The 27331-nt window shown below is 27.2% G+C and overlaps 2 protein-coding genes across 2 annotated transcripts in view; both read left to right on the forward strand.

Annotated features, from left to right (window-relative positions):
• The first annotated feature begins 865 nt into the window (after positions 1-865).
• Positions 866-8792, forward strand: LOC105622649 (osmotic avoidance abnormal protein 3-like). Its single transcript, XM_012204063.1, has 7 exons — positions 866-937; positions 3520-3809; positions 4946-5422; positions 5533-5848; positions 6463-6851; positions 7740-8251; positions 8473-8792. The coding sequence occupies exons 1-7, from the start codon at positions 866-868 to the stop codon at positions 8790-8792; spliced, it is 2376 nt and encodes a 791-aa protein (XP_012059453.1).
• Positions 8793-24021: 15229 nt separating this feature from the next.
• Positions 24022-27331, forward strand: part of LOC105622603 (protein glass-like) — a 9414-nt gene continuing 6104 nt past the window's right edge. The window contains exons 1-2 of the mRNA XM_012204020.1: positions 24022-24085; positions 26387-26723. Coding sequence (XP_012059410.1) covers positions 24022-24085; positions 26387-26723 — 401 coding nt within the window. The remainder of the gene's footprint in view (positions 24086-26386; positions 26724-27331) is intronic.

Here is a 27331-nt window from a genome sequence, read left to right on the forward strand (position 1 = left end):
ATTTTTTTAATATTATTTATGATATTCAATGCAAATTATTTAATTTTATTTTTTTAAATAAATCGAAACATTTTTGCAGTGTAAACGAGAATTAATTAAAAAAAAAGAAATAAAAACTTTTAGTTGTAGAAAAAGTTATACTCTACACACGATGAGTCTTTCGTATTTCCGAAACGTTCTTCTTGGAAGAAATGCAGGAATGCGAACTGGCAACACACAAAATTAGTTTTCTAGAAGCCAAAGTTTTTTTAGGAAAAGAATACAGATTATTTAGTCACGTGTTTCTAATACTTCAAGAAAAAAAAACTGAAGACTCGAATAATCCAATCGCATATATTAATATAAAATTATTTTGCTGATTCCAATATCCCACGATGGGGAGAAGATAATGCTATCGCCTGGGACTTTACCCTCAATATTAAAATTACGAAAACTTTCGTTCCCACTAAAATATATGGAATTTATACCAGAATTGCTATCCAAACAGCACATCATGTCCATTGAACATCGTTATTAGGTTAAAATTTTTCAAAGAGGTAGTACAATGTGGAACTTATACGTGTAGTGTATTAACAAATTACTTCCTCAGTAATAACATAAACTGGTATATTTAAAAAATTTTTTTTGCAATAATGTTTTAATAAACAACGGCTAAAATCTTTAAATATTATTCAGGATTATGACCTCGATAACATACATCAAGATCATTAGAGGCTGATCCTCTCATCAACATCAAAGATTTTATAGCAAAGTAATTATTTTTTGCATTAATTACTTTTACTTTATACATTAAAAATAAATTAATTAATACTTCGTTACAATTATAATAGATATTAAATTAAAAACAATTTTCTTTTATTTCCAGATGTCCGAATCCGTAAAAGTAGCGATAAGATGTCGGCCCATGTCCAACAAGGAATTGCAGCAAGGATGTCAGGTATGTAAACAAAAAATTATCTTTTTAAAAAAGATACACACACTCTCCGAAAAATGTGATATTTAAAAATCAGCGCTAATTTGTAATCAATAAAGATATATAGTTATTACTTGCCTATATTAGGGATGTACTGGATTCTGACAGTAATTTTATCGGATAGCCGGATATCGAATAAACATACTCTTGCCGGATACCAGATAATCCAATCGGATGCTATTTTTGCCTAAACCGAATATTATCCAGCAGAAAATGTGGCATTGATAATTTCGAATAGTCAAAATAAGAAAATTTAACTTAAATTGAATTTGTAGAAAATAGATCAAAAATTGCATTTTATTCGTTATAACATCATATGGCAATTGCGTGTAATACAAACGGTACTACATTTATAGACTGTTTATCGATGGTGAATGGAATATGTGCCAAATCGATAGTCCGGTCAAGTTACTCTAACATCTTTCCTGTAAACGACGACATAGCCTCTTTCCTAGTATGTACATATATACGTGCACACGCACATGCATACTGTCACACTTTTCTGCTTTTAGTAATGTTGCGACTCACGCGATCAGCAGCACTTTGCCATGCACGTTTCGAATTTAGAAAACCGTGTAATTCGCACAGAATTTTAATGTCTTTTTGTACTATGATAATTTCGTAAATGTACAGTATTTTAAAAATTACAGTTTTCATAATTTCTTAATATCTTTGACTACAAAATTTTTTTAAATTATTTTCCAACTTATTATATGTATGTATTTCAAATTTAAAGGATGTCTTATAACAATACTGAATTAACTTACTGAATTAAACATTTTTAACAATATATTTTGTGTGCTTCAGAGTTATGAGAAGCCATGTAATTTAAATTTCATCTTTCTATGATAATTCTTAATAGCATAAATTTCATCTTTGACTAATTATTTATTGAAAACTAAGTACGCAAATAAGAAAAATGAAAATAAATTTTTATTGTAATTTCCTATGAATTACTAATTAGACTACGTAAGTATAAAGATTTTCTAGATTTTGCAAAAAAAAATCATGATTTTATGTGAATTACTTTCGTTTTATAATATATTATGCTTTATAAGGGGATGCTGACATAGTGGCTAAACTCCGACGACATCGTTATTTTATCGATTAAATGTGACATATGCACATACGATTAACTATACAAACAATACGATTTATGAGTCATCGACACATTATTATATATAGATACATATTATGTTACATCATTATGACATGCGCACAATTTGTGAAAAGAAATAATTTTTTAAATTAGGCATCTAAACTTAAGTCTAATAATAATTCACTATTACTCATTTATTCATTTGACTCTGCTTTTACTTTGCGCATATGCATGTATAACACTTCCACAAAATAAATGTTTTGGTAAATTAACAGCTTTAATCATTGTATTGGAATAAAAATCGGTAAGAAAATCTATAATTTCTTTATTTTTTTCCTATTTTTGTTACATCTATTTTTGTTAAATCAAAAATCAAATATATTAGCACATGTATTTTAATCGTGAAAAAGGAATTTTAATTTGTAAAATCAATACGAAGTATATCTCAAATAACAAAATGGTACTTTTTATAAAACCGACACCTTCAAGATTTTTTGGCTCAAAATAAAATAATTAATTTTTTATTTATTTATTTCACTATTTGATTTGTGGCTAAATATTTTCTAAATAAAAAAAAGTTCAGATTTTAATGGAACTACTTTATCCAAAGAAACAGAAAATGGAAAATAACTGTGTGCTCGTGCATATAGTGTTCTCGTTGAATAATTTATACAATGACATACGTAATCCATAATACGTAATTCACTTACAGTATTATACTTACAACTTCTACACTTTTACTACATATGTATATCAATGAAACGACATTCCAGACGAAAGAAATTATTACTATTATTACTATTATTGTGTATCTAATATTTTTATTAACGATCGAAATATTATACTCTATATTTAGTGTTCAATGTCGATTTTTGTTAATATAATTGGGTTGGGCGGCCGGATACGCACTTATTATTTAAATTTTTATCACGTGACATACATCAGATGCTAGGCCGTCTATTCGCGTTTATTCACTTAATGTGAATGCGCGTATACATACACACACACATATATATATATATATATATATATATATATATATATATATATATACTCTCTGGTAATAACTATCAGAAAAATTTGCGCGTATATACACTAATATAATATACTACTATAATGCAAATGGGTTAATCCACTTGACGAGAGCTTTCAATTAATACAAATTTTGGATCATAATCAGTGTACGAGATTTGAAGAATACTATGGAGATTTGACATCAGTCTTTAATAAAATTAATGTCTTTATTAAAACTCTTTCATTAAATTATAATTTTATTAAATTATATTATTTTTTATTAAAATTTTATTAAAATTTCTATTAAAACTATATTATCAAAAATTCTTCAATAGAATTTTAGCTCTTCTTTCCCTTATTTTATACAGATCGATATTAACAAAAATCGATTACATCGATTCTTGTGCGCTTCATACTGGTACATTTATTACAGAATATAGTGACAATCGATCCACTAACGAAATCCTGCACATTGGAAAATACTACCAGTGGAAGTGGAAAAGTCTATCAATTTGACGCCGCGTTTAGTCCATCCGCTACAACAGAATCAGTCTACGAAAATGTAGGTTCTGTCATTGTCGAGGCTGTCTTAGAAGGTTACAATGGCACTGTGTTTGCTTATGGTCAAACTGGCTGCGGAAAGTCGTTCACAATGCGAGGATTCATCGAACGTGCATTGGAACATCTATTTGAGGCGACTTCTACTGCCAGTTCAGAAACAAGGTATATATTCTTCAACTTTTAAATTAATTTAAGATACACAATACAAAATATTCCATTTTAATAAAGACAAATACTCATATAATACGGAAAGAATTAGCAATGAAAAGAGCTCATATAAAAGTTTAACGAAGTTTATTGATTTAACATTTAACAGCAAACAAGCCACATATATCATAACTTTCAATTGCGAAACATTTAAGTTTTAAATTGTATGAGCTTCTTTTCGTTGCATTACGATACGAGGATATGTGAACTATTGTCTTAGTTTAACAATTTATACTATAAAAAAATCTCAATTCACGGTTTTACAGATTAATAAAGGATGACTTTAGTCCTGCATATTTATTTATAGTATTAACGATCGCCCATCTAAGATAGCTTGTCGTTCGAAGCCTTCAATTACACCTTTAACAATAATTGCATTTATTGTTAATAAGAGCGTTTTTATGCATTTTAATTTATAATATTTTTAATTTTATTTTTAACTGCTGTATTTTACACTATTTTATCGATTTAAACATTATTAATACATAGAATTGTTAAACATTGAGAGTAAACCAATAAAAGTCGAAACCTTTGTTGTTATGTGAGATTCAAGATATATCGGTTTAATAATTTAACACTAACACGTAGTTTTAATTCACAGCCCTTCATTTTATTAATGTTACTCTAATTAAGTCTTGTATTATTATTTCAAAGTTATTTAATTCTAAAAGGAAAATATAAAAGTATTTTATACATTACAGATTATACAGAGTGTCTCACTTTAACTCTAGTCAAATATGTCAAAACCTATAGATAAATTTTTGAAGAAAGCTTTTCATATAAAAGTTATATCAAAAAGGACAAATAATAAATGTATCAATCTAAATTCTAAATATGTATATAAAATAGCAATAACATAGACTGTTATATGTTTACACGACTCGATTTACGCCGAAATTATAATCGATGTTATGAAACTGATCAACCATTCCGTTTTTTAGAGGAATAGCTATGATTTTAAACATTATACAACTTTTGCCTTTTCTTTTAAAACTTACGGATTTTGAGATATTCGGTGGGAAAAGATAAAGTGTGAAACATTCCGCATATTTTTTTTTATCAAAGATACTTATTACATTTTTTACGTTCAGATATTTAGCGTTATTGAGCTACCTCGAGATCTATAACGAGCGATTACGAGATTTGTTACAAGACGACACTGGCGAAACTTTGACACTAAAAGAGGATCCCACGAAAGGTACTTACGTTGCGGGTGGATTGCGCGAGGTCACTGTCAAAGATGCGACCGAATGCGCCGTATTAGTTCGACAGGGTGATCACAGAAGAGTCGCAGCCGCAACAAAGATGAACGCTGCTAGTTCGAGAAGTCATGCTGTTTTAACTTTATCACTTGAAGCGATTGCCATCAATAACGATGATGATAATGGCAATGCTATTAGGAGAGGTCGATTGCATTTAGTCGATCTAGCTGGATCTGAAAGGCAAACTAGAACTGGAGCTACGGGGGATCGTCTGAAAGAAGCTGCCAGTATTAATTTGAGTTTATCAGCATTGGGGAACGTCATTAGTGCGTTAGCTGCTGGAAATGGGAGACACGTACCTTACAGGTACAAATAAAATTTTTTTATACATGTGTATATAATTTCTTCTAAAAGCAGATAAAAGATAATTATATATTATAAATTGAAGATATAAAATCAGAAAATTTTTTTCTTAGGGATAGTAAGTTGACAAGACTGCTACGAGATAGTCTGGGTGGAAATGCTAGGACTTTGATGATTGCTTGTGTAAGTCCAAGCGACATCGATGCTGAAGAGACCCTCAGTACTCTGCGTTATGCCGCTCGAGCTCGTTGTATTAAGAATAAGCCCATTGTCAATGAAGATCCAAAAGACGCTCTTCTTAGACAGTATCAATTAGAACTTCAACGTTTAAAAAAGTTGCTTGATTCCAATGATGTAGTAAACGTTGGACTGGGCTTCCAAAAGGATATAGACGAAGAAAACTCGAGAGAGAAACAGTATGCCGATGAGGTGATGTAATAATTATTCTTTTAATTTTTTTATATATTTTAATTTTATGTATACAGGATGTCCTATTTCAAATTTTACATCAAAATATTTCGAAAAAGTGCAAAAAATACCAAAAAATGTTTTAAACAAAAAAATATTTTAAACAAAAGTTATATGATCTAAAGAGGAACAAAAAAGTATAGGCTCGTAATTTAAGAAATGGGAATAATCTTCATGCAATCTTAAAAAAATCAATTCTTTCAAAAATTAAATTTAATAAAATATTTATTTTCTTTTAAATTACATAATTTTTATTTGAAATATTTTTTCGATGTATATATGAATTGTTATTAATTATTCTCTAAATATCTCTTATTTTGTACAATTATTGTTATTATTATTTATTATTGTTAAAATCATTTTTTAATTTCAATTAAAAAGTTATATTTTATATATTTTTAACTTATCCATTCTTTAAATGCTCTGTATACAATCTTCTACTTCTTATTTAATATATAGAAATTAATAATATAAAAAACAATTGCAGTGTTTAAAATACATTTGATATTTTTTATTGATATATTTGATAAAAATTATATAAAATATAATTTTAAAAAATGTAAATATATCTAAAGGTGGAGAGGCTAAAAAAAGAGTGCGAGAGTTCAAATTTATCAGCCCAGAAATTAAAAGAGGAGCTAGAAGCCCTGAAATTTCGTTACGAGTTTGGATTAAATATGCCGAATAATAGCGATAAAAATAGTGATATAAATAGTGGAAAATTCAATCAGGAGATGAATGAGTTGGACAAAGAACGAATAGAAAGGAGAAGAAAAAAAAGAGAGACTGCTCTACAAGACGTTTTAAAAAGGTTGGAGAAATTGACAATCGGTGGAGAAGAGATCGATAATGCGGAACTAAAAAAAAGAAGAGAGAAAAGAAGGAAGAAACTGGAAGCCCTTGCAGGAGCTTTAGAAGCCAATGATGCCAATGGTAGTGTCTTCCAAGTATACGGTCAACTAAGGTTAGTTCATGTAATAATTGTTTATTTAATAATTGACATAAATCCGAAAATTAAAATCATGAATTAATTCAAAAAAAATTGTATTCACTTTGCTCTATTTTATTTAAAAGCACTTTTTAAACAAATTCGTTATTTTTTTATATGTTTTATTTTGCTTTGATATAATTATTTTATAATCCAACGATGTGTGTGTTATAATCTAAGGTGGCTGCAGTCAGGGTCGAATTTTTAGCACTGAAACCTAGGATGCCATATTTTTGAAAAAAATTTTTACAAAATAATCATTTTTTATCAGACGGAAATGATTGAGAAAATTGTCTATCGATCGGCAATCACTAGATTCGAATCAGAGTTTCGTGATCTTTGTGTCAACTATTTCGTTTTACCAGAAAGAAATCTGAGAGAGGCCGGCTTTCTCCGTGCAATCATCGATATATACATACATAGAATGAAATGAGTAGGTTTGCGGCAAAGTTTATTATTAGTAAATCTTTATAGAAAATCTCTTTTTTCTTTTTTGTTTGTCGCGAACACAGGTTTGGAATATCCCAATTTGAGGGTTGAATATAAGTGACAAACGATTTAAATTCCTAAAGGCAGAAATCTTAATCCGGCATTGGCTGCAGTGAGTAGGGAAAATTTCTAATAAATTATTATTGTATTTATCCTTATATTTGTTTGGCCTTCCTTTGCTTTTTTATTATTTAAAATCATAGCAAAAAATGAACTAAATTTGATCACTAATTTATGAATATTGATTTTAATAATATTAGGTGTGGGAAAAAGTTCGTGGCGTTTTTTTAATGCCATCTAATGGAAAAAACGAACTTTTTCCCATACCTAATATATGTATATATGTATATAATTTACTAATATTTAAAATAACAGATCGACAGAAGATGCATTAAAAAAGATGGCAAAGCGAGTAAAACAATTAGAAGCTGAAGCAATAGATCTCCAGGCATCCTGGGACGCCGAACGTCGCGAACTTCTTCGGAGAGAATTATTAACGTCTCAATTGTGCGATCTCATGATGCCCTATCTTCGTCCTGGCTGTCCATTTCGAGACATTGCGGTAATGAGAGCGACGGCAACCTGGTGCGATGAATTAGGAAGATGGCGCTTGCCGGATGTGTCTCCTCATATACCTCTACCTCCAGCCGCCCCCACTCCGCGAACGGATATTCTTTATTGCACCAGTATTTCCTCCAAAGCGGATCATAATAACAATAATAGTAATAGTAGCAGTGACGAAAATGAGAGTGGTCAAGATAATAATAACGAAAAATGTGGTAGACAAGACATAAAGAAAAAAAAGAGTTGGAATGTCGTGAATACTTATTTTCGGAGAAGCAGAGTGGATACTCTTTTGGCACACGCAAGAGAAGCAAAATCTTTTGGTAAGATTATATCATATATGCGTGTATAAGTATGTATATGTATGCATATTATAAGGGTATTACTATTTAATGTATTACTACTTTTTTACAAAAAGTCTTATCCTCTGTCGTTTACACTTAACAAATATATACACTTATATTTCGGAAAATTGTTACAGTTAAAATTATATAGAATTGTTAAAGTTAGAAAGACTTTGTTATGATTAAATAATTTGTTACAGAACCGGGAAATCGGCTGAGCAAATCAGGAGGATCAGAAGATTCGGGATCAATCGCAAGTGGCAGCGGTTATCTACAACTGAACGCATTAAATTTGCAGAGTAGCGCACCGTTTAATGAAAATAATTACAGCCCAAATCAGCGTAGATCGGTGATACGCGGTGGCTGGATCTACGATGAGCAACCTAACCATTCTACGTATAACTCTTTCGTCAATACTAAAAAGAAACCTCCTCCAAGAATACTGGAAGCCTTACCTTCATATCCACACGATGATACACCATTCAAATCATCCGTTCGCCTCAAAGAGATGGAATTGTAAAAGTAAGTCTTCTGTATTTTTATTCGAGATTTTAATAAACAGTAGAGAAATGAGTTGATAAGCTTATCTAAAATTTCTTTTCTCATTTTTTTGCTGAATTCAAAATTTAGAATTGAAAATTAAATTTAAAATAGAAAACATTTCTGAACATTAATTAAAAATATGAGACATTTTCAAATATTTACTTGGATGAAAATAAAAATAAGTAGCATTTAGGTCAGAGAATATACTATATGTATTTAGTATAACCTAAGTACTTTCTATTTAAATTACTTACTTTTTATTTAAAAATATTACAGAAATGAAAAATAAATCCATTATTATATTTTATGAATTTATTAACATACTGACATGTAAATATTAATACAAAAAACTACTTTCCAAAATTGATTTATCTATTCATCTATCTCTACGATGTTTCGTAAGTGAATTAGAATTTATAAAATAACAAAAATAACAAAAAAATACTAAACAAAAAATTACAATCGATGTTGTATAGATTGTCCTATTGTATTATCTAGTTCTACAAAGAATTTCCTTTTTTGTTATAAAATAAGACGTTGTGAAAAAAATATAAATGAAATAACAAAGAATTTCATTTCTTTGTTTTAGAGCAGTGGAAGATCCTGAATCGTGTCGACAGCTAACATAATGATTTTGAAAAAACGACTACCTTTTTTTACCATAATTATAAAATGGATTGGCCAAATTTGATAAAAAAAAATATAATTCGTAGTTCTTAATAGAATAAATATCTTTAGATTTCATGTCAATGATATATAATAGTTTCTTTAAAAAAATTCTTGAAAATAATCTTCAAAACGACCTTCAGCAAACGATTCTCTCCTTAATATATTACGAACAAACATGATTATAAATTTATTTTTAATTATATATATCGTAATATCTCGCTAATGAATTGATACATTTCAATATTAATATTATGCATATGTAATGTACAAATCAATTTTGTATAGAAGCAAGAACAATTTCTTAGTAAAAATGTCATTGTATATTTTGTATATATAATATGATCTTGAAGCTGCTGAGAGAGAGCTCTTATGAAGCAGCACATAAGTCATAATATCTTGCTATTGAATTAATATTTTGTGATACATTTCAATATTAATTATGCATATAGAATGTACAAATAAATTCTGTATAAAAGCAAGAACAATTTCTTAATAAAATATCATTATATATTTTGTATGATATGATCTTGAAGCTGCTGAGAAAAGGTCCTCATGAAGCAACATCTTTACCACTTGTTGTATCATCATGTTTAAGCGCGCAAAATGTCAGCTCTGCAGTGATTAGTGAAATTGTTAATAATTTAATTATTCGCTATTAATTTCAAAAGTATTATAATTTCGACATTTTCATATTAAGATTTTCTCAAAATGATCTCAGGAACACGCTTTTAAAAGGTATTCAGTATTGCAGAACATCCTGTATATCATATTATATGTGATGAAATTATATGTGATCATGATTTTTATTCCCTACTTGTGTATATTTATATTTACGATCCTAAAAAATTTTTTGTTCAATATTGCATATATGTTCATGTATAAAATCATATATAATCATATATGAGCATGTATGATTTTATACATGATTAGATACAATCATATAGTATACATAATATATATTTTATATATAATTATATATAAAAATTTTTTCCGGATCTAGTAAATATTTTTTTAATATTTCTAAAATGTGTGTTCGCTGAAAATACCATCTGTCACCTTTCATAAAATGCAGACTAGCACCCGGGTATTGTATATTAATAAAGCAAAGGCTGTTTTGCAACTGTTGGAAGTTATTTTCGCTGAAATAGGATTATTTTAGATTCAGTTACAAAAGAAATGTATTTTAACTATACGTACTTAACTATACTCATCTTTTCGACAACACAAATACAACACAAATAAATCATAGCTATACATTCATTAACATTTAGTGTTTCTAGATTATCGAAGTTAGTGGCTTCCGTACTATTGCAGAGAACAACTTTGGATGTGATACAGTTTTAGAATGAGTGACCGTTTCAGTGACCGAAGCTTCATGAAATTAATTCTCGAATTCAGGAGGAAACATTTTCTTTATTATATTTATTGTGTGTATATTTTGAAATACAATCAATAATATTTATTTTAGCAATAAAAGATTAATTAATTTTTTATTGAAATTATAATTCTTCCTTAAATATTTTCATAATATTTTTCGTGCTTATTTTTAATCAGTTTTTCAATTCAAGTATATGGTACCTTGTCATAAAAGTAAAGTATCACGGCTTGCAAAAATCTTTTTTAGCTATTCAAATTAGTGCGAATTTGAAGATTGAAGTTTACTTTTTAAAATAGCTTGTTAAATTTGATACGATAATACATCAATACTACATTTTTGTGGTGGGACCAACACTCATATTAAACAATTTTTTAAAAATAATTAAGGGGATATATTCTAAAGACCATTATAGTCATAGTGTAAGTAGAACTTATACACAGACGATTTACGTGTCATCGACACATCACTGTATACTACTACATCTCACTCACGCATGCTGCACATAAATTTTCATATAACAATAACGTTTTAATTAAACGTTTAAGTCCAATTCTAAAAACTTCATTGTTCCTTCGTGCAAACTACTAATTTGTAAACTATTTCGTAAGTACAAATAGCTATTATACAAAACAAATGTTGTCACGATGTGATTGCTCTAAAACGTCATATTAAATTAAGAAATGATAAAGAAAATCTCAATTTTTTTATGTTTTCGGCATAAACTCCATCTCACAGACTAATGTCTACATTTTAATCCTGGGAAAGGATTTTCGAATATGTAAAAGAGGAAAAAAGTAATTATTATACAAAGTTATATGAGAGTCGGTAATAATACAGACAATTTTAAGATTTCCAAAGGCTGGAATTCTTCATCAAGACTCATACAAACGATAGAACTATGTGAAAACTATCAATGCAATTTTATTGACATCAGTTTTATAATTTTCGAAAACGACATCAATCTAAAATTTCGGAATAGTAAATTTAATACGCTAACGCTGAGCTATATAATCGCTTGTTTGTTTAATTCGACATTATCTAAATTTTTACAATAAAATGTTTTTTACTTTATAAGGTATGAGATGAAAAGAAAGATTTATGTATTAGTACATTCGAAACCAATATTAAGTAATTTATTACAACTATTTAATATTGGCTTCTTTTAAGTCATCATTAATAAAGAAAAAAGATAACCAGATTAATAGAAAAAAAAAACAATAACTATTAGTATTAGTCCACGGATGCAACATCAAATTTTCATATTTAAAAATGCAAAACTGTTAGTTTAGTCAGTTAGTTTAAAAACTAAATCTAAAAATAATTTTTATATATCTAGTGTGTCCTTTTTTTAAATTTAAATCTAGATATGGTCGAATAAATTATTTTTGAGAAAAATATTTACAAAAATTGTAGGTTTCAACAAGTGCATCAAATGATAATATCATTTATTTGATTAATGTAAAGAAATGTTTTCAAGGTCAACATTAAAATTTTTAATAGAAACTTCTACTTTTATTCAATATTCTTGTTGCTGACATCAAAGTTTTTGCAAAACATATAATGTTATAATAAAATTCCTTTTAGTTAAATATTTTTTGAGATATAAAGTGAGATACAAATTTCAGGTACCACCGGCATTAGCATTATCCAAGTTCGACCGAGCTAAAATCACCTTTAATGTCGTTCAGAATCAAGACCTCGATAACATTTGTTAAGGTCAAGGTTATTAACGATTGTTTCTCTTATTTTCATTTTAAATCGTTAAAAAAATTATAACGTTATTACCAAATCGTTGTTATAAAAGAATAATGGTAATAATGAATAACGGTAATACAAGTAACAGCATTACAAGTAACACATTATTTATTATTTATCCTTCCTAATTAAGTAAATATTTTATGAGTATAAATTACTCTACTCGTGTTAATTCGGGGCTAAAAATAAATTCTGATTTGTTTTCAATTTCACTATTTCATTTTCACTATTTAAAAAATCAAGATAAAGGAACATTGAAAAAAATATTGGTTGCAGCCATAAAAAAATGCTATACCATATTTTATTATCTAAATTGTTGCAATCAATCTTTTCTTTCAGTGAAACAATTAAAAATTTTCTCTTTATCTTTTTCAAGTGCGCCGAGGATCATTCGCATCTTCAATATTGAGCTATGCAGTTAACTATGTACCTGCAAAAGTGATTGTGGTAACCATTGACATATTAATTTACGCTCACTCACAATCAGGCAAAAATTTAATTACGTGTGTTTCTTTGTTTTGAAAGCGATCGCAGGGTGACAAGGCAGCAGTAGAGAGGGTGAGGACGAGAGGTGGCAGCAGCGGCAGGGGTAAGAAGACCTGCAATTCCCGATGAGCTTACATCTAGGAAACCTCACAAACGCCAAACGTCGATACGCCGACTCTCGAGCTGGCGGCAGCCATCTTGGAGGGTTGCTGTACATTCGTCTTCTCTCATAAACTCTTGGAGCAATTTCGGCATCGTCGATATAACATCGAGTAAAATCATAATTGTAATTGATAAATAAAAACTTTTAACAAAATATATACTTATTTCACATTATCCTAAGTCACAATATCATATTTTTAAAAAATTAAAATTACATGATACAAAAGATTATATTTCTAAAGCTTTCGAAATGCGTAATCTCAATTACATCAAATTGGATTAATTTATATATAAAGTTTTCCAAGTAGCATCATCTTTTAAAAGTATAATGTTAAATTTTTTAAATGTAAATTTAATTGATAAAAAGATAAGATACATTGATGTATAATATTTATTGCTAATTTGATCCAATAAATTATTTAACTTGATTTAATAAATCTTGTTGCGTCCAGCAAAAATTTTTTTAATTAATAAAAAAATTCTAAAGTATTTCAATTGTCATAAAAATCATATATTTTCAAATTATTAAACGTAATAACAAATTATTCTTCTGTATTATCAGAAATACTATGTATTTTTATGTATATAGATATCATGGTTTCCATTTTTTTAACAAACAACAAATATACACATCTAAATTTAAAAATATATATAATAAATATATATAATAAATATATATATTCTCTGATAAAATAATAATTCTCTGATTTAATGCTTCAAAAATATAAATGTTACTTAAGACGACTAGTTTATTAATAAAGAAACTCTTAAATATCCAGTTTCGAAAGTTCGCAAATCTTGGAAACAATTCGCTGAAACAGTATCTTTATACTCTGCATAACTCGGTCGTTTAATCACAACTGAGTGATTAAACTACATCGGGGGATGACAGCAACAGCGGTAATCGTCCATGATTAAAGCTCTAGTCTGACAAGATAGCTACTATCTTGTCGGAAAAGCGATTGCGGATTATCCCCCGTACGATCATGATAAAACGTTTTGATCATGGTTACTTAATTAAGTTTGCGGCTTAAATACGCAATAGGAACAATTCATTCTTTTATAGCAAGATATTTGCGTTCAATATTCTTCGACATACGAAACATATGTTGCATTTGTATTATTTATAAAGCGCATTATTTATAAAGCAAAACTATAATAACTAACATTTCAAATTCAATTCAAAATGATTTGAATATATTAATATAGAAGTACTTATTCGAACTTTCTTTTTTGTAAAATATTTCTTTCTTTTTACCTACTTTAATTATAATATTTAACTATAAAACTCTTATTTTATGTATAGTACATGCAATATAATTGTACGAATTTACATGAATTTACATTTTTGAAAAGTTATTAAGTACAGAAAAAAATAATTAATTTTCCTGCATTTTTTTTAATACATATATAGCATTATTCTTTTTTCAATAATGTAGTTGTAGCATTATTAATTCTTTTGCGACGGCGTTAATCATTACTACGCTATCTCTATACGAAAGAATTCATCATAGATCATCAGTATGTATCGGAATGCAAATTTGCGCATTTTACACAAAGTATGAACAAATATATACTTAAAATTTTTTAAATTTAATAATAACATTTAATATGATATTTAATAATAACATTTAATATGATACAGAATAGGGATACACTCGTAGACTAACATTGCAAAGTTGGACACTCATATAAAAAAATGTCCCCATATAAACATTGTAACAAATGACTTTAGTCACTTTTAGTACAGCAGTTGCGCGGATGACTATAGTCACTCTTATTGTTAGTATGTAGTAAGCGTCCGGCTGGGTGATTACAATCATCCTTAATAATGAAAGAATTAATGATATTGTAATATATTGATTTTTTTAATACAATTATCAGGGCTTTATGGAAGAAACAGAAACAAATATTTAAATTATTATTTTTACAATATTACTGAATATTATTTTAGTATTTAATATTAATTAATATTATATATAATATTAATATAATTATAATTTTAGATATTATTCTTACATTATATAATATTTATATTTATATTTATATATATATATATATATATATATATATATATGTATGTGTGTGTGTGTATATTATCATCCACATCATATATATAGTTCGATACTCATCATATCTAGATTTGTAGCAAAGAGAGTTTTCTAACAAGAGGCACAGATGACACAATGTAAAACACAATGAATCATTACATCCTTGTTCGCCAATGTCAAACAAAGATGAAATGATCACTGTGTTATACAGTGTCGCTTGTTAGAAAGCTCTCATAGTCGTGTATATGCAAGCGTGCACGAGCCGCGCGTAGCCGGCTGGCACGCGCCACATGTAATTCAATCGGTTATTCGAACGAATGGATCAGGGAAGATGGACGGTAGACGTAGCCTAATCCTGGGGAAACGAATAACGCATGTATAACCATCTTGTGATACTTCCTCGCCTTATTTTCTTAGCTGACTCTTCGTAGACAGATGTATCGTTGGATTAGCTTCCTCATCTCAACCCTTTTTTCGACATAAGATACTCGACACGTTATTTATGATATATAACATTTCATAGCAATCTTATAAATTTATTGAAATTGTGATGTAAAAACGTCAATATTGTAATGAGCGCAAAAGAAATTACAAAAATATCATCATTTTTCAAATAATAAAGAAGTTACTTTTTGCTAATTTTGCAAAAAGTATTATGAAAGAAAAAAATTGTTAACTTGAAATAAAAAATATAAATACTTTTTAATATAGTTAATAGGACATTTTGAAAAGCAGAAATGCATTCAGCATTAAAAACTTCTAGTGAATAATCGTTTCCTTCTTAAAATTTGAAAAAATTAATTTTTGTTAAAATTATTGTAATAATTTTTTTTTAATTTGTATTAGATACAAATTTATTTTTAACTTACTTTATTATTTTCCTCTTTTTTAGTATTTGAATTTGAACAATTTCTAAATAGTAAAAGTTATAGATCATATTTATATATGCGGTAACAAGTAGAAAATTTTAATCCTTCTGCATTCAAACTTCTTGCACACAGATCATACGCACGTGGTCTTCATATAAAGAACAAGCAAGGATCAAAAGAATGATTAAGTTCACGTGCGTGTTTACATGATTTGTATTGATGCTTAATCTTCTCTTTGATTTTGGTCTCAAGCAAACACAGGTGCGTCAAAAAGTACCCCGTCGTATCGTACTATCCCCATCAAATCGTACCTGCCGTTGCTTCTATTCGTTGCTATACAAGTATGGATTCACGATTCAAATAGGGAGTCAGAAAAGGCAAAAAAGATGACTGAATAGTTGAAAAAAGTTTGAGAAAAAACTTACAAATTCTGATTTCAATAAAGTGTTTCAATAAAATTTATATATATATATAAAATTTATATATATATATATATATATAGAGAGAGAGAGAGAGAGAGAGAGAGAGAGAGAGAAGGAAGGAGGGAGGGAGAGAATCTAATTAAAATTTTTAAATTAGCAATTTTATAAAAATTTTATTTTAATTTAAAAAAATAGTATCATAAAATAGTTTTTAATTATTTTTATTAATATTACTTTAATCAATTCTTTTAATTTTTTTAAAAGAGATCAATTTTACTTAACTTATATTAAAGTTTATTAATATTTTTTTCTAATTCTTTCTGATCTGATAATTCAATCTTATTTAATTATTTAATTATATCTTAAATATTGTAAAAAGATCTTTAAAAATATTTTTAATTATATTTTCAATTATATCTTAATTTTAATTATTTAATTATATCTTAAATTCAACGTCATTTATGTAATTTGAATGTTTCTTCTGTAATGTAATTCTACTTAATTAACTTAATTTTTTATAATAAAACCCGGCAAAAATTTTTCATATAATATTAAATCATAAGTCACTACATAAAATTATATTAAGTATAGTAAAAAGAAATTATTTTTCCATTCAATTTCATGCAAAAATAATGGATTTCTTTTTATTACACCTAATATAAAAATATATACATACATAATTATGTATAATTTATTATACATATAATTATATATATGTAATTTATATAATGCTGTTTAATTCGAATATAATCATATAAATATATATGTATAAGATATTTATTTATATAATTTGTTTCATATAATGTATAAAGAAGGTGTATACAAATTGAGTTGACGAGTTTTCTGAGAAAATTCTTAAACTCTTTTAGAGGCAGTGGAATATCTCTTCATCCTAACTTTGTTCTGTGTATTTTAAAATGTAATGCTAACCAATAATAAAGTTTTAGTAATAAAACTAAATTTATTATTATCTTCAATTTTCACATCAGTACATATATATAATTATATATATAATTACATGCAATTATAGGTAAACGTATTTCATAAATAGTTTTATACAATTATATATAATCATTTATATATAATTATACATAAAAAATTATTACGGTAATAAAAAAAATAATTAAATATATAGTCGTATAAAATTTATGTCATCTTTTTACTTTATTAATTTTCTTAATTTTCTATAATTTTTAAAGAATTTTTTTAAATTATCTCCTTTGTATTAATTTTAGTACTTAATTAACTCTCATAATTATTTAATATGTTCATAGATATAGATTTTGAAAAGAAAAAAGAAATGATTTTCTACGAAACTGAACATAAATACCGTAGATCTAATCGGTTGGAAATGTAAACCAATACCAGGTTGTACACACGACGTGCCATAACTCTTGGATCCTATGATCCGCTTTTTTCTTTTTATCTTCTCTACTTATAAAATGTTGTTTATGCATATATAGTAGCAGAATTAGTATAATTTTGACATTTATTATAATATAAAACAAACAAAATTTAGAACATTTATATTTAAATTATTTCTTATAGTTTTTGTATCTTCTTTTATATGTCTATACATATTTCCATACATAATATTTTTTATGAGAAATACAAAGTTTGAAACTTTACATGACTTAATTTATATTAAGAAGATTTTTATTAAACTCTATCTTTTTTTACTATTTATATATGTGCATAAATTTAAACTAGCCAAAAACATATGCTTTAAAGCCCTTTTAATTATTAATTACTTTCTTATAATAACTCTTTTAATCACTAACTCTTTTAATAACGAATTACTAAAAATTTATTACTTTCTGAAGATATCAAAAGAAAAAAAAATTAATTTTGTGTTATTCAAAAAGTCTTTCATCAAAATGGGATGTTTTATATATGTGTATCGATAAATTTCGAACGACTGAAAAACATGATCCTTGTCTCACCGGCACCCTCACGCTGATACGATGACACAACATGACGATGATAGTGTGCCGTGTTCGTGCGGTTGACTTCCTCTTCCTGTGTCCGCATATCCAAACTATATAGTCAGATGTTTCGTCTACACTCGCCATTCGGTTGTCAGGATTATATGTGGACAAGGGTCGCGCTTAAGGAACGCGCTATTGTGTCATTCTATGTATTTGTCATTCAATAAATTTAAAACAAGGATAATATGATGCAACAACATTGATAGCGCTATCCAAATGCTACCAAGATAGTCGAATACTTGTAAGCCTATCAAGGAAAGTCAATGCACACAGGATGAAAATACAAATTAATAATAAATTTGAGATTGCTTACAATATATCTATCTCAATTTACTTAAATTAATTTTTTCTACATTTTATGAGAATTATGTTTCATATCTCATTAAAGTACATATTTTATCACAAAAAGAAAAAATGTCTTATTATATATCGTACATATTAAATAGATAATAATAATATATATATAATATTTATATATATATATTTATATTATATATATTATATATATTTATTATATATATTATATAATAATTAATAATATAATAATAATAGAATAATATATTAGAAAGGAGACGTTTATCTTAATTACGTTATATATCTAAATCGAAGATTTATATTATCTTTAAATAGTCTATGTTTTCAAAGCGTGATGTAACGTCAAATTGTTGTTAAAATAACGATTCTTTATATAATAAATTATATAAATAAATATAATAAATTCTTTATATAAGAAAGTAACATAGGATCTTCGCATACGGTCGAGTTCACTGTTGACTGGTCAATATTCACGAAAAGGAAGGCATTACAAGCCGATGATCTCGAAAAGGGTATCGAAGAACAGGACCACCGTGATCGGTGCACGGTTATAATATCTGAAGAAAATATAATACCTCCCTTCCATTCAAACAAGATATATCACTGTGACTGTAGTGCGAAAAATATTACCGATCACCGTAAACGTGTAATATCGTCGTATTGTCGATATCATATAGTCAATATCATATAGTATATCGTATAGTATCTCGTACTGTCGATGTCAATATCGTATAATGCATGTTATTCGACAGCGGTAATGGTTTGATTAAATATGTATAATTAAAAATATTATTGCTAGTTTGTGCTGGATATAAATATAAACTTAATTTCACTTCTAAGACAATATATCAATGCGGATTCATCCTTATAAAAAAGAATCAAATAAAAATAGAAGAAAGAAGGAAATCTTGTCACATCTGATATTTCCTTATTCTCTCATACATATTTCTTTCTCTTTCCATTTTAATAATATTTCTGAAATAATATCTTTAATAAACATTTGCAACTTTTTTTCAAATAAAAATGTGATTTTTTTTAAGTAAAAGTTATGTAATGTTATCCTATCACTTTATAACTTTCACACAACTTGGGATATATGAGATCTAACGACGATATGTAGTACACAGTTTCAGTTAGTAGAAGAAGAAACGAGAAAGAAGAGAAAGGGAGAACAAGACAGAGATAAAAGGAGAGAAAAAAGGGACAGAAAGCAGTGGAGTGGGGTTGGACGGTACGTACGTAGTCAGTGAGCCGCTTTAAGGGGTGAGAGAGTGGGTGGATAGGTGGTAGATCGCTAGTTAGCCAAGAGACATTGACATGCCAAACCGCCAGCATGATGGTGTCTCCAAAAATCGTGCGTCAAAAAGTTGCGTTGAAGTTTAATTGCTTAAAATTTAACCGCAAATATTTTTAAAACAATTTAAAGTGGAAGGTTTATGAAATTAAAATCTTATTAATCGTTATCAATTTAATCAAATAAATTTTCCTTTTTTACTGTTAAAAATAATTTAATAATTTGATTCGTCGGAAAATAATCAAACAATTATATTTAAAAATAAGGAATAGTGAAGTGTGATAATATGTCACAAGATTATGTTCAGGATTTGATTAAAGCTGTGAAAAATGTGAGAAAAATTTAATTTTGTGGAAGCGATGAATTAACATACCATAGTAAAAAAATTTAATTAATAATCTATTGCATAATATAAAACATAATTAATTTGGTCTAATTAAAATTAAAATATGATCTAAAATATAAATATTATGTTTTTACTTTATATCTTATATCTTGCAAGCGAATAATGTGAAACTTGCATAAAGAAAAAATAATTTGCTAAAAGTGAAATGTTTTTAATTAAAAAACGTCAAATAATAAGATAATATGTTGATTCAATAAAAAAATAAAATAAATAAAAAAATGTGTGTGAAATACGTAATATGTACATATTAAAAAAGTTAAAACATTACAAAAATGAGAAAATTTGGAATTGAAGAAATTAGACTGATAAAATTAAAAAAATATAGTGAAAACTTCAATTGATATAAAAATTTCTTTTCCTATCAAATGTTATTGTAACCGTCGAAGTGATATGTTTCACCATTCAATGTTTTGAAGGACTACATTAGAAATAAAAACAAAAAATAATTTTATAATCAAAGAAAATGATTCTGCTATTAGCTATTATAAAAATATAAAGATCCATGACAAAACCACCGAATCTACAAATCATATAAGAAAATGCAGACATCACGGATCTGTGAATGGGAATGTCCAACGACAGATTTTGTGCAGAAGCCTCTAACTGGCAGGTCTTCCAAGCCATAAAGGTACGTCTATATGCGCGTGGCGAGCCGTATACACGTGCATTTTCCTTCTTCATTCGGTCATTCATAAAAAGTCATTCATTGATTAATTCATCTGATCAATCTTCGCAGCCACACATTCCGGTCCAACAATAACAATGCATTTATCATTATATAAAAATTCATTACAAAGTGATTCCTAAGCAAGTCTAAAAAAACTTATGGGGATATTCCTTGATTTATTTCATGAAGAAATGATCCTTTGAACATATGTCTTAAAATGCTTTGTTTTCAAGTGTTTTTGTCGCAATACGAATACCTCTAGTAGATCTAAAAATGTTTCATTTGTACTGGAAAATGGTTTTTAATATCACATAAACATATCAAAATGAATTTAATTAAAATATCTTTAATCATTTGCTAGATTTTCAAAATTTTTATATTTCTTTTCGCAACTTTGACACTCTGTTTTTGAAAATAAAGTACTGTAGGACATACAGTGTAGTCATGAAGATGGAATGAACTAAATAAAAATTAATGATATAATTATTTTATTGGTCTATCTTCACTTCTTGGTAATGTTATTTATTACACAGGAGCAACAATTCATATCAACTAAAAAACATAATGAACTATTGCCGAAATAAGATGTATGTTGTGAAAATCTTAAAGTGCCTTGTGAAAATCTTGTATTGTAAGAATCATCTGCCATGTGCTGTAAAAAGAAATTTGTTAAATCATTAAAGTGATTTCGTAAATTAGGTATAATTATAGTTTATATAAGGATTTACAGATTTTCCAATTTTTACTGAAAAATTATGATTCATTATAACTTTGAATAATTCATTCAGCACGTAATTTTTTTCTACGTAATACTGCATTCCAAATAAATAAAAAACATTATATCCAAATTGAAGACGACCCAATGAAAAATGTTACTGATTAAAAACATGTATAATTTGAGGATCAATTCAAAATATAATTTTTCCCTTAGAATCGCGAGTTTCTTTAGTATTTCTTTATTATTTCTTAATACATTTCCACTATTTTTCAGAATAACTATAAACAGAATAATAATAATTTTTTTAATTTCTTGTTGCGATTTTCCTTCATTGCATAAAATTAAGATTTTTATTCTCTCAATTTTACAGTGAATATTTTACCCTATTTTTGTCGCAATTTTAAATTTCATTATAATTTTATTGCACCTAATTTATAAAATCACTTAATACTTAACAAACCTTTCGTTAAAATCTTATATAATTCGGCATTATTATTATGCCACACTATTTATATCACAGAACTTTAGGATTCTCGTACATAAATATTTCAGCAATAACTCGTTATGTTTTTATAGTTAATATGAATTGTTAAATGTACAATAAATGACAGACAAGATAGACGAATAAAATAATTAATTTATATATGAGTGAGTCTATTTTCATGATCATTATATGTTCATAAAACCTTCATAAAAGAGAGAGAGAGAGAGAGAGAGAGAGAGAGAAGAGAGAGAGAGAGAGCCAAAGAATATACTCTTAATTTTTTACATTTACTTAGGCATCATGTATATATAATATAAAAATATTAATAAAATAAATATAATATAAAAATAAAGAAAGATTAGAAAATTCGAAAAATTAAAAACAATATTATCTTATGTACAATAGAAATAGAAAATCCTCATTGAAATTAAAACATAAGAACATATGTCAATCATGCATGTTTTTGATGTTCAGCGCTGAAACAGAATGTTCAATTTTCTTTATTTAATTTTTATTAATATTAAAAGAATTAATGATATTAAAGGGAAACAATGTAAAATGTGATATTTTACTGTCTAAAAAGGAAAAATTTTTATAAAATCTTTATAAAAATCAAAACATATATATAATTTGCTCTGTTACTGCATTTCCTACAAAATTTACACTCATTATGTTTATCTTTGATAAGATTCTTGCAAAAAGTGTTATTCTGAGTATGTAATTAAATTATAAAGTTAAAAGATAATTCTCATAAATTTCTTTCACACAAAAATAAGACGTTGAAATGAGAAAATTATATTTTTTCTTTTCTTTATTTCCTTTTTAAATTTATTTAGAACATATATAATTTTAATTGTAACATCGACTCATGGTTCTTTTTCTTTTTATAAAAAAAACTATGATAAAATTAACACTTTCAGTCAAGAAATATCCTCATATCACTAATTGGTCATTCATTGTTATACAATAAAAAAACAGCAAATCCTTCAACTTTCTAAATATTTAATTTATTTTTACATTTATTTAATTTAACATTTTTGAAACAATTTAAAGGTTATAAAAGCTTTATTATTTTGATCTTACCTTTTCATATAATTTGCACTTTTTCTAATTTTTCTATCTATGTATTTAATAATCCGAAACTCTCCTAATGATTTCACAATAACAAAATAAATATTCCTCTACTTAACAAAAAAGTCAAACAAAGTATCTTATTTTTCCATAGAAAATGCATAATTTCAATTATTTCGCTCTATGAATTCATTCATTTCGTAATACGCTTGATAAAATTTATTTTACATGTAACAAAACAATAATATTTTAATCACTTTCACATCTACTTTGTATCGTAAAAAATAGCATCGATGGCGAGCGGCGGCTTGCGCTGAAGCTGCGCGCCGTTACCGGGACGACCAGAGAGGGCTGGACCAGTACTATAGCGCGTTTCCATAGGGAGAGGAAACGAGGGTTGCAAAGAGGAGGTGTGGGTAAGCGCAGTGGTGTGCATCCGGGGGATAGGCCACCGTCGAGAATTTCACAGAGATGGAGTTTCTGCAGAATCATCACGCGGTTAACACCTCCGAGCCGCCGTATACCCTCGGCACAGGTGAGGCCTGAAATTCTCTGTACCTCATGGCAAACACAAAGATAATCACGATAAGCACGAAAATGATCGCAAAGATAAAAACGAAAACGCGGGTGATAGTTGTACAGTGCGAAATTTTCTGGATATACAATTTCTCTCAATCAATAATAGTTCTAAAAATGTGAATAATGATTTATCTATTTATTGAGTTTTTGACAAACTTAAAAAAAATATTTCAGTTCAATTTTATAAGAATAATTCACTTCCGGAATTCTCTTATAAATGTTTCCTAATTAAATATTATGTGTTAAGTGACTTCTATAAAAACATGTGACAATTTCTACAAAATACTAATTTTTTAAATTGTAAGAAATTCATGCAAAATTAAACAACTAATTTGTTGTATAGTATTATGTTGTATAGTAAAATGTATAGCATTATTACTATACATTTTTATAACAGTTTTTAATTAATAGTTATTTCATTAATAACGTTTATATACTTATATATAAAAAAATATCGTGAGTGTGGCGTATAAGACAGTTCCCATCAAATTATTCCGACTAACTTTTATAAACTTTAATGTACACAAATCATCGTAATCGCATAAAATTCACTTAATGCATTCCACGATAAAAAAATAATATATTTAAAAATATCAATATTTTTTTAATTATAACATATTTTACATTAATTTATTACAATATTTCTAACATATAATTTAAATCATAACAGAGAGAATAATTCGTGATTCAAAATTAATACCTACGTATTCTTCGCTTTAATCAATTAAAAACAAATTCTTTTATATTTAAATTTAATTTTTTTAAATTTAATTTAAATTATAGCAGAAAGTAGTTCGATTCAAAATTTACCTGTAATATTTATATTCTCTGATTTAATTAATTTAAATTATAGCAGAGGCACACATAAATTCCCTCTTAAAACATTGTATATATGTCTTTTCATAATTTGTTTTGACAATTGATTTTTAATGGAATAGTACTTCTAAACATTTACCGGAATATCTTTAATCTTTCTAAAATTTCCATTTTTACAGTAGGGTAAAATCGCCCAAGAATGCGTATCGCTCAAGAGTTCACATTGAAATTTACGACGAAACTATTAAATTATAAGAGCTGTAATTTAAACAGAATATGTCTTTTTAGTTTGCCAATCTATGTATAAAAAGTTGTTGTAATCGTTGCAGCAATAAAAAAAAGATATTTTAAATTTTATGATTTTGATAATTTTTTTCCATATTTTTCATGGATAAATTGATCGATTTTTACATCAAATTGTTGTGAATCTGTATTATTTATATTGTGTGCATGCATGTTTCTGCTTCATATTTAGTAATATATTTACTTAATATCTATAATAAGTTTTATATAGTTATATTAAAAGTAAAAAGTGACAAGTGATGACTCAAGAAAACGCATTTGAAAACAGTTCAAAAGTTTACATATGAGCAACACTAGCAGACACCGATCATGAGTAACATTTTGTAACGGTCTCTATTCAAGTTCTAAATTCGGTGAAAATTGGATCCAGGGACAGAGCTCTGTCGATTGCGCCGGGATCAATCGTTAATCGAAAATTATTTGTGTGAACTCTGTATGTAAAAATACACTCAAATATTTATAAATATATCTCTTTAATAAAAAATAAATGCTATTTTTACTTTAATTAACATTACTTTTCTAATAAGCCACACTTTTTTCATAGTGCGAATTAATGCGAACTCTTGAGAAGACATTTGCTCAAGTGTTCGCATTTTTCCCTTCTTAGTAGAATTAATCTCCTATAAAAGCAAGTGATAGTATTAAATTGATACTTGACAAATTTTTAGTTTAAAGTAGTAAGGAATAATTTAATTACTTTACTGTACAAACTTAGGTCTTTGTACAAGTTATATAGCCTTATTATTTAAAATTTTTAATATAAATATACTAGCTCAAGCAGAACAACAAGTTTCATTATAATATTAAAATAATATTAATATAATGTCAAAATGAAAATCATTAAAAGTCATTTTTCAATTTCATCATCTCTGATTCATTTTAATATTATTTTATCGCAACTTGTTCTGCAGGATAATTATTTCGAGTTTTTTCCTACAAGAACCATATATCCTCTCATAAATATATACATGTGTATATATACATGTCTTTTTATTAATTATTGAAAAAAATTATAGTTTTTTGTAATACTTCTGAATATTTATCTTATAATTTCTTTAATGCTTCGAATATATTAAATTAAGAAAAAAATTATTTTACAAATATTTTCGACAATTCAATACATTTCTTGAATCTTTAGGTTCCGTGGATAGCATCGAGGCAACTATCTCATCTAGCTTCTGTTCTGGATCATTAGGGGTGCTTTCGGGTGACGACGCTCTATCAACTGATAATCAAAACGAAGAAGCAGCTGTCCTTGGCGCTGCTCTGCAGGGCACGCTGCGCTTGTCGGACCTGCAGAGTTCGCCAACTAATATCGGTGTTGACCAAAGCCAACAATTTCCAACTTCTAGTCAGATCGTGAGCGAATTCGGTGGTAGCTTTTGGGTTGATGACATGGCAGGTTTTTCTCTACCTCCGTTGGACCTGGACCCTTTGCCTCCAGGATTATTCAGTCCATGCTCAGGAACGTACAAGTTGGTTATTTTTCTCTTTTTTTCTCTTCATCTGTCTCTCCTTTTACTAGTTTTTATTTGTTTTTTATTATTTGAATATTACTAAAATTTACCTACTTGAAATGATACTTGGAAATCTGTGTTGAATTTATATTTAATTCTATTTATTAATTAATTAACAATTTTTTTAATTTTTATCTAAATTAATTTTTAAAAAATATAATTTGTTAATAAGCACCTTTAAAATATATATTTTAAGATATATATTTTATTAAAAAAAATATTTACTCTGAAATATTTTAAAGTTGTCTTATGCGTTTATTTTATATGCTTATTCGGAAATCTTTAGAAATTAATATCTCATATTAACTATTGTAAACATTGCAAAATGATAGAAGATTTTTCGATTCCAGTTCAGTTCGCTCTACCTGCTTAAAAGCGGTGTGTCAAAAAGTTTGGAACACACACACACACACACACACACACACACACACACACACACACACACACACACACACACACACACACGCGCACATACTAACTAACTAAATTTAAATAACTAAATTAAAAGTAAAGAACGACAACTAAAGTTAGTTAGGTTAGGTTTAAGAACGTAGACGTACTTAACT

This window comes from Atta cephalotes (genome assembly GCF_000143395.1).
Source record: "Atta cephalotes unplaced genomic scaffold scaffold00047, whole genome shotgun sequence".
Classification (NCBI taxonomy): Eukaryota; Metazoa; Arthropoda; class Insecta; order Hymenoptera; family Formicidae; genus Atta; species Atta cephalotes.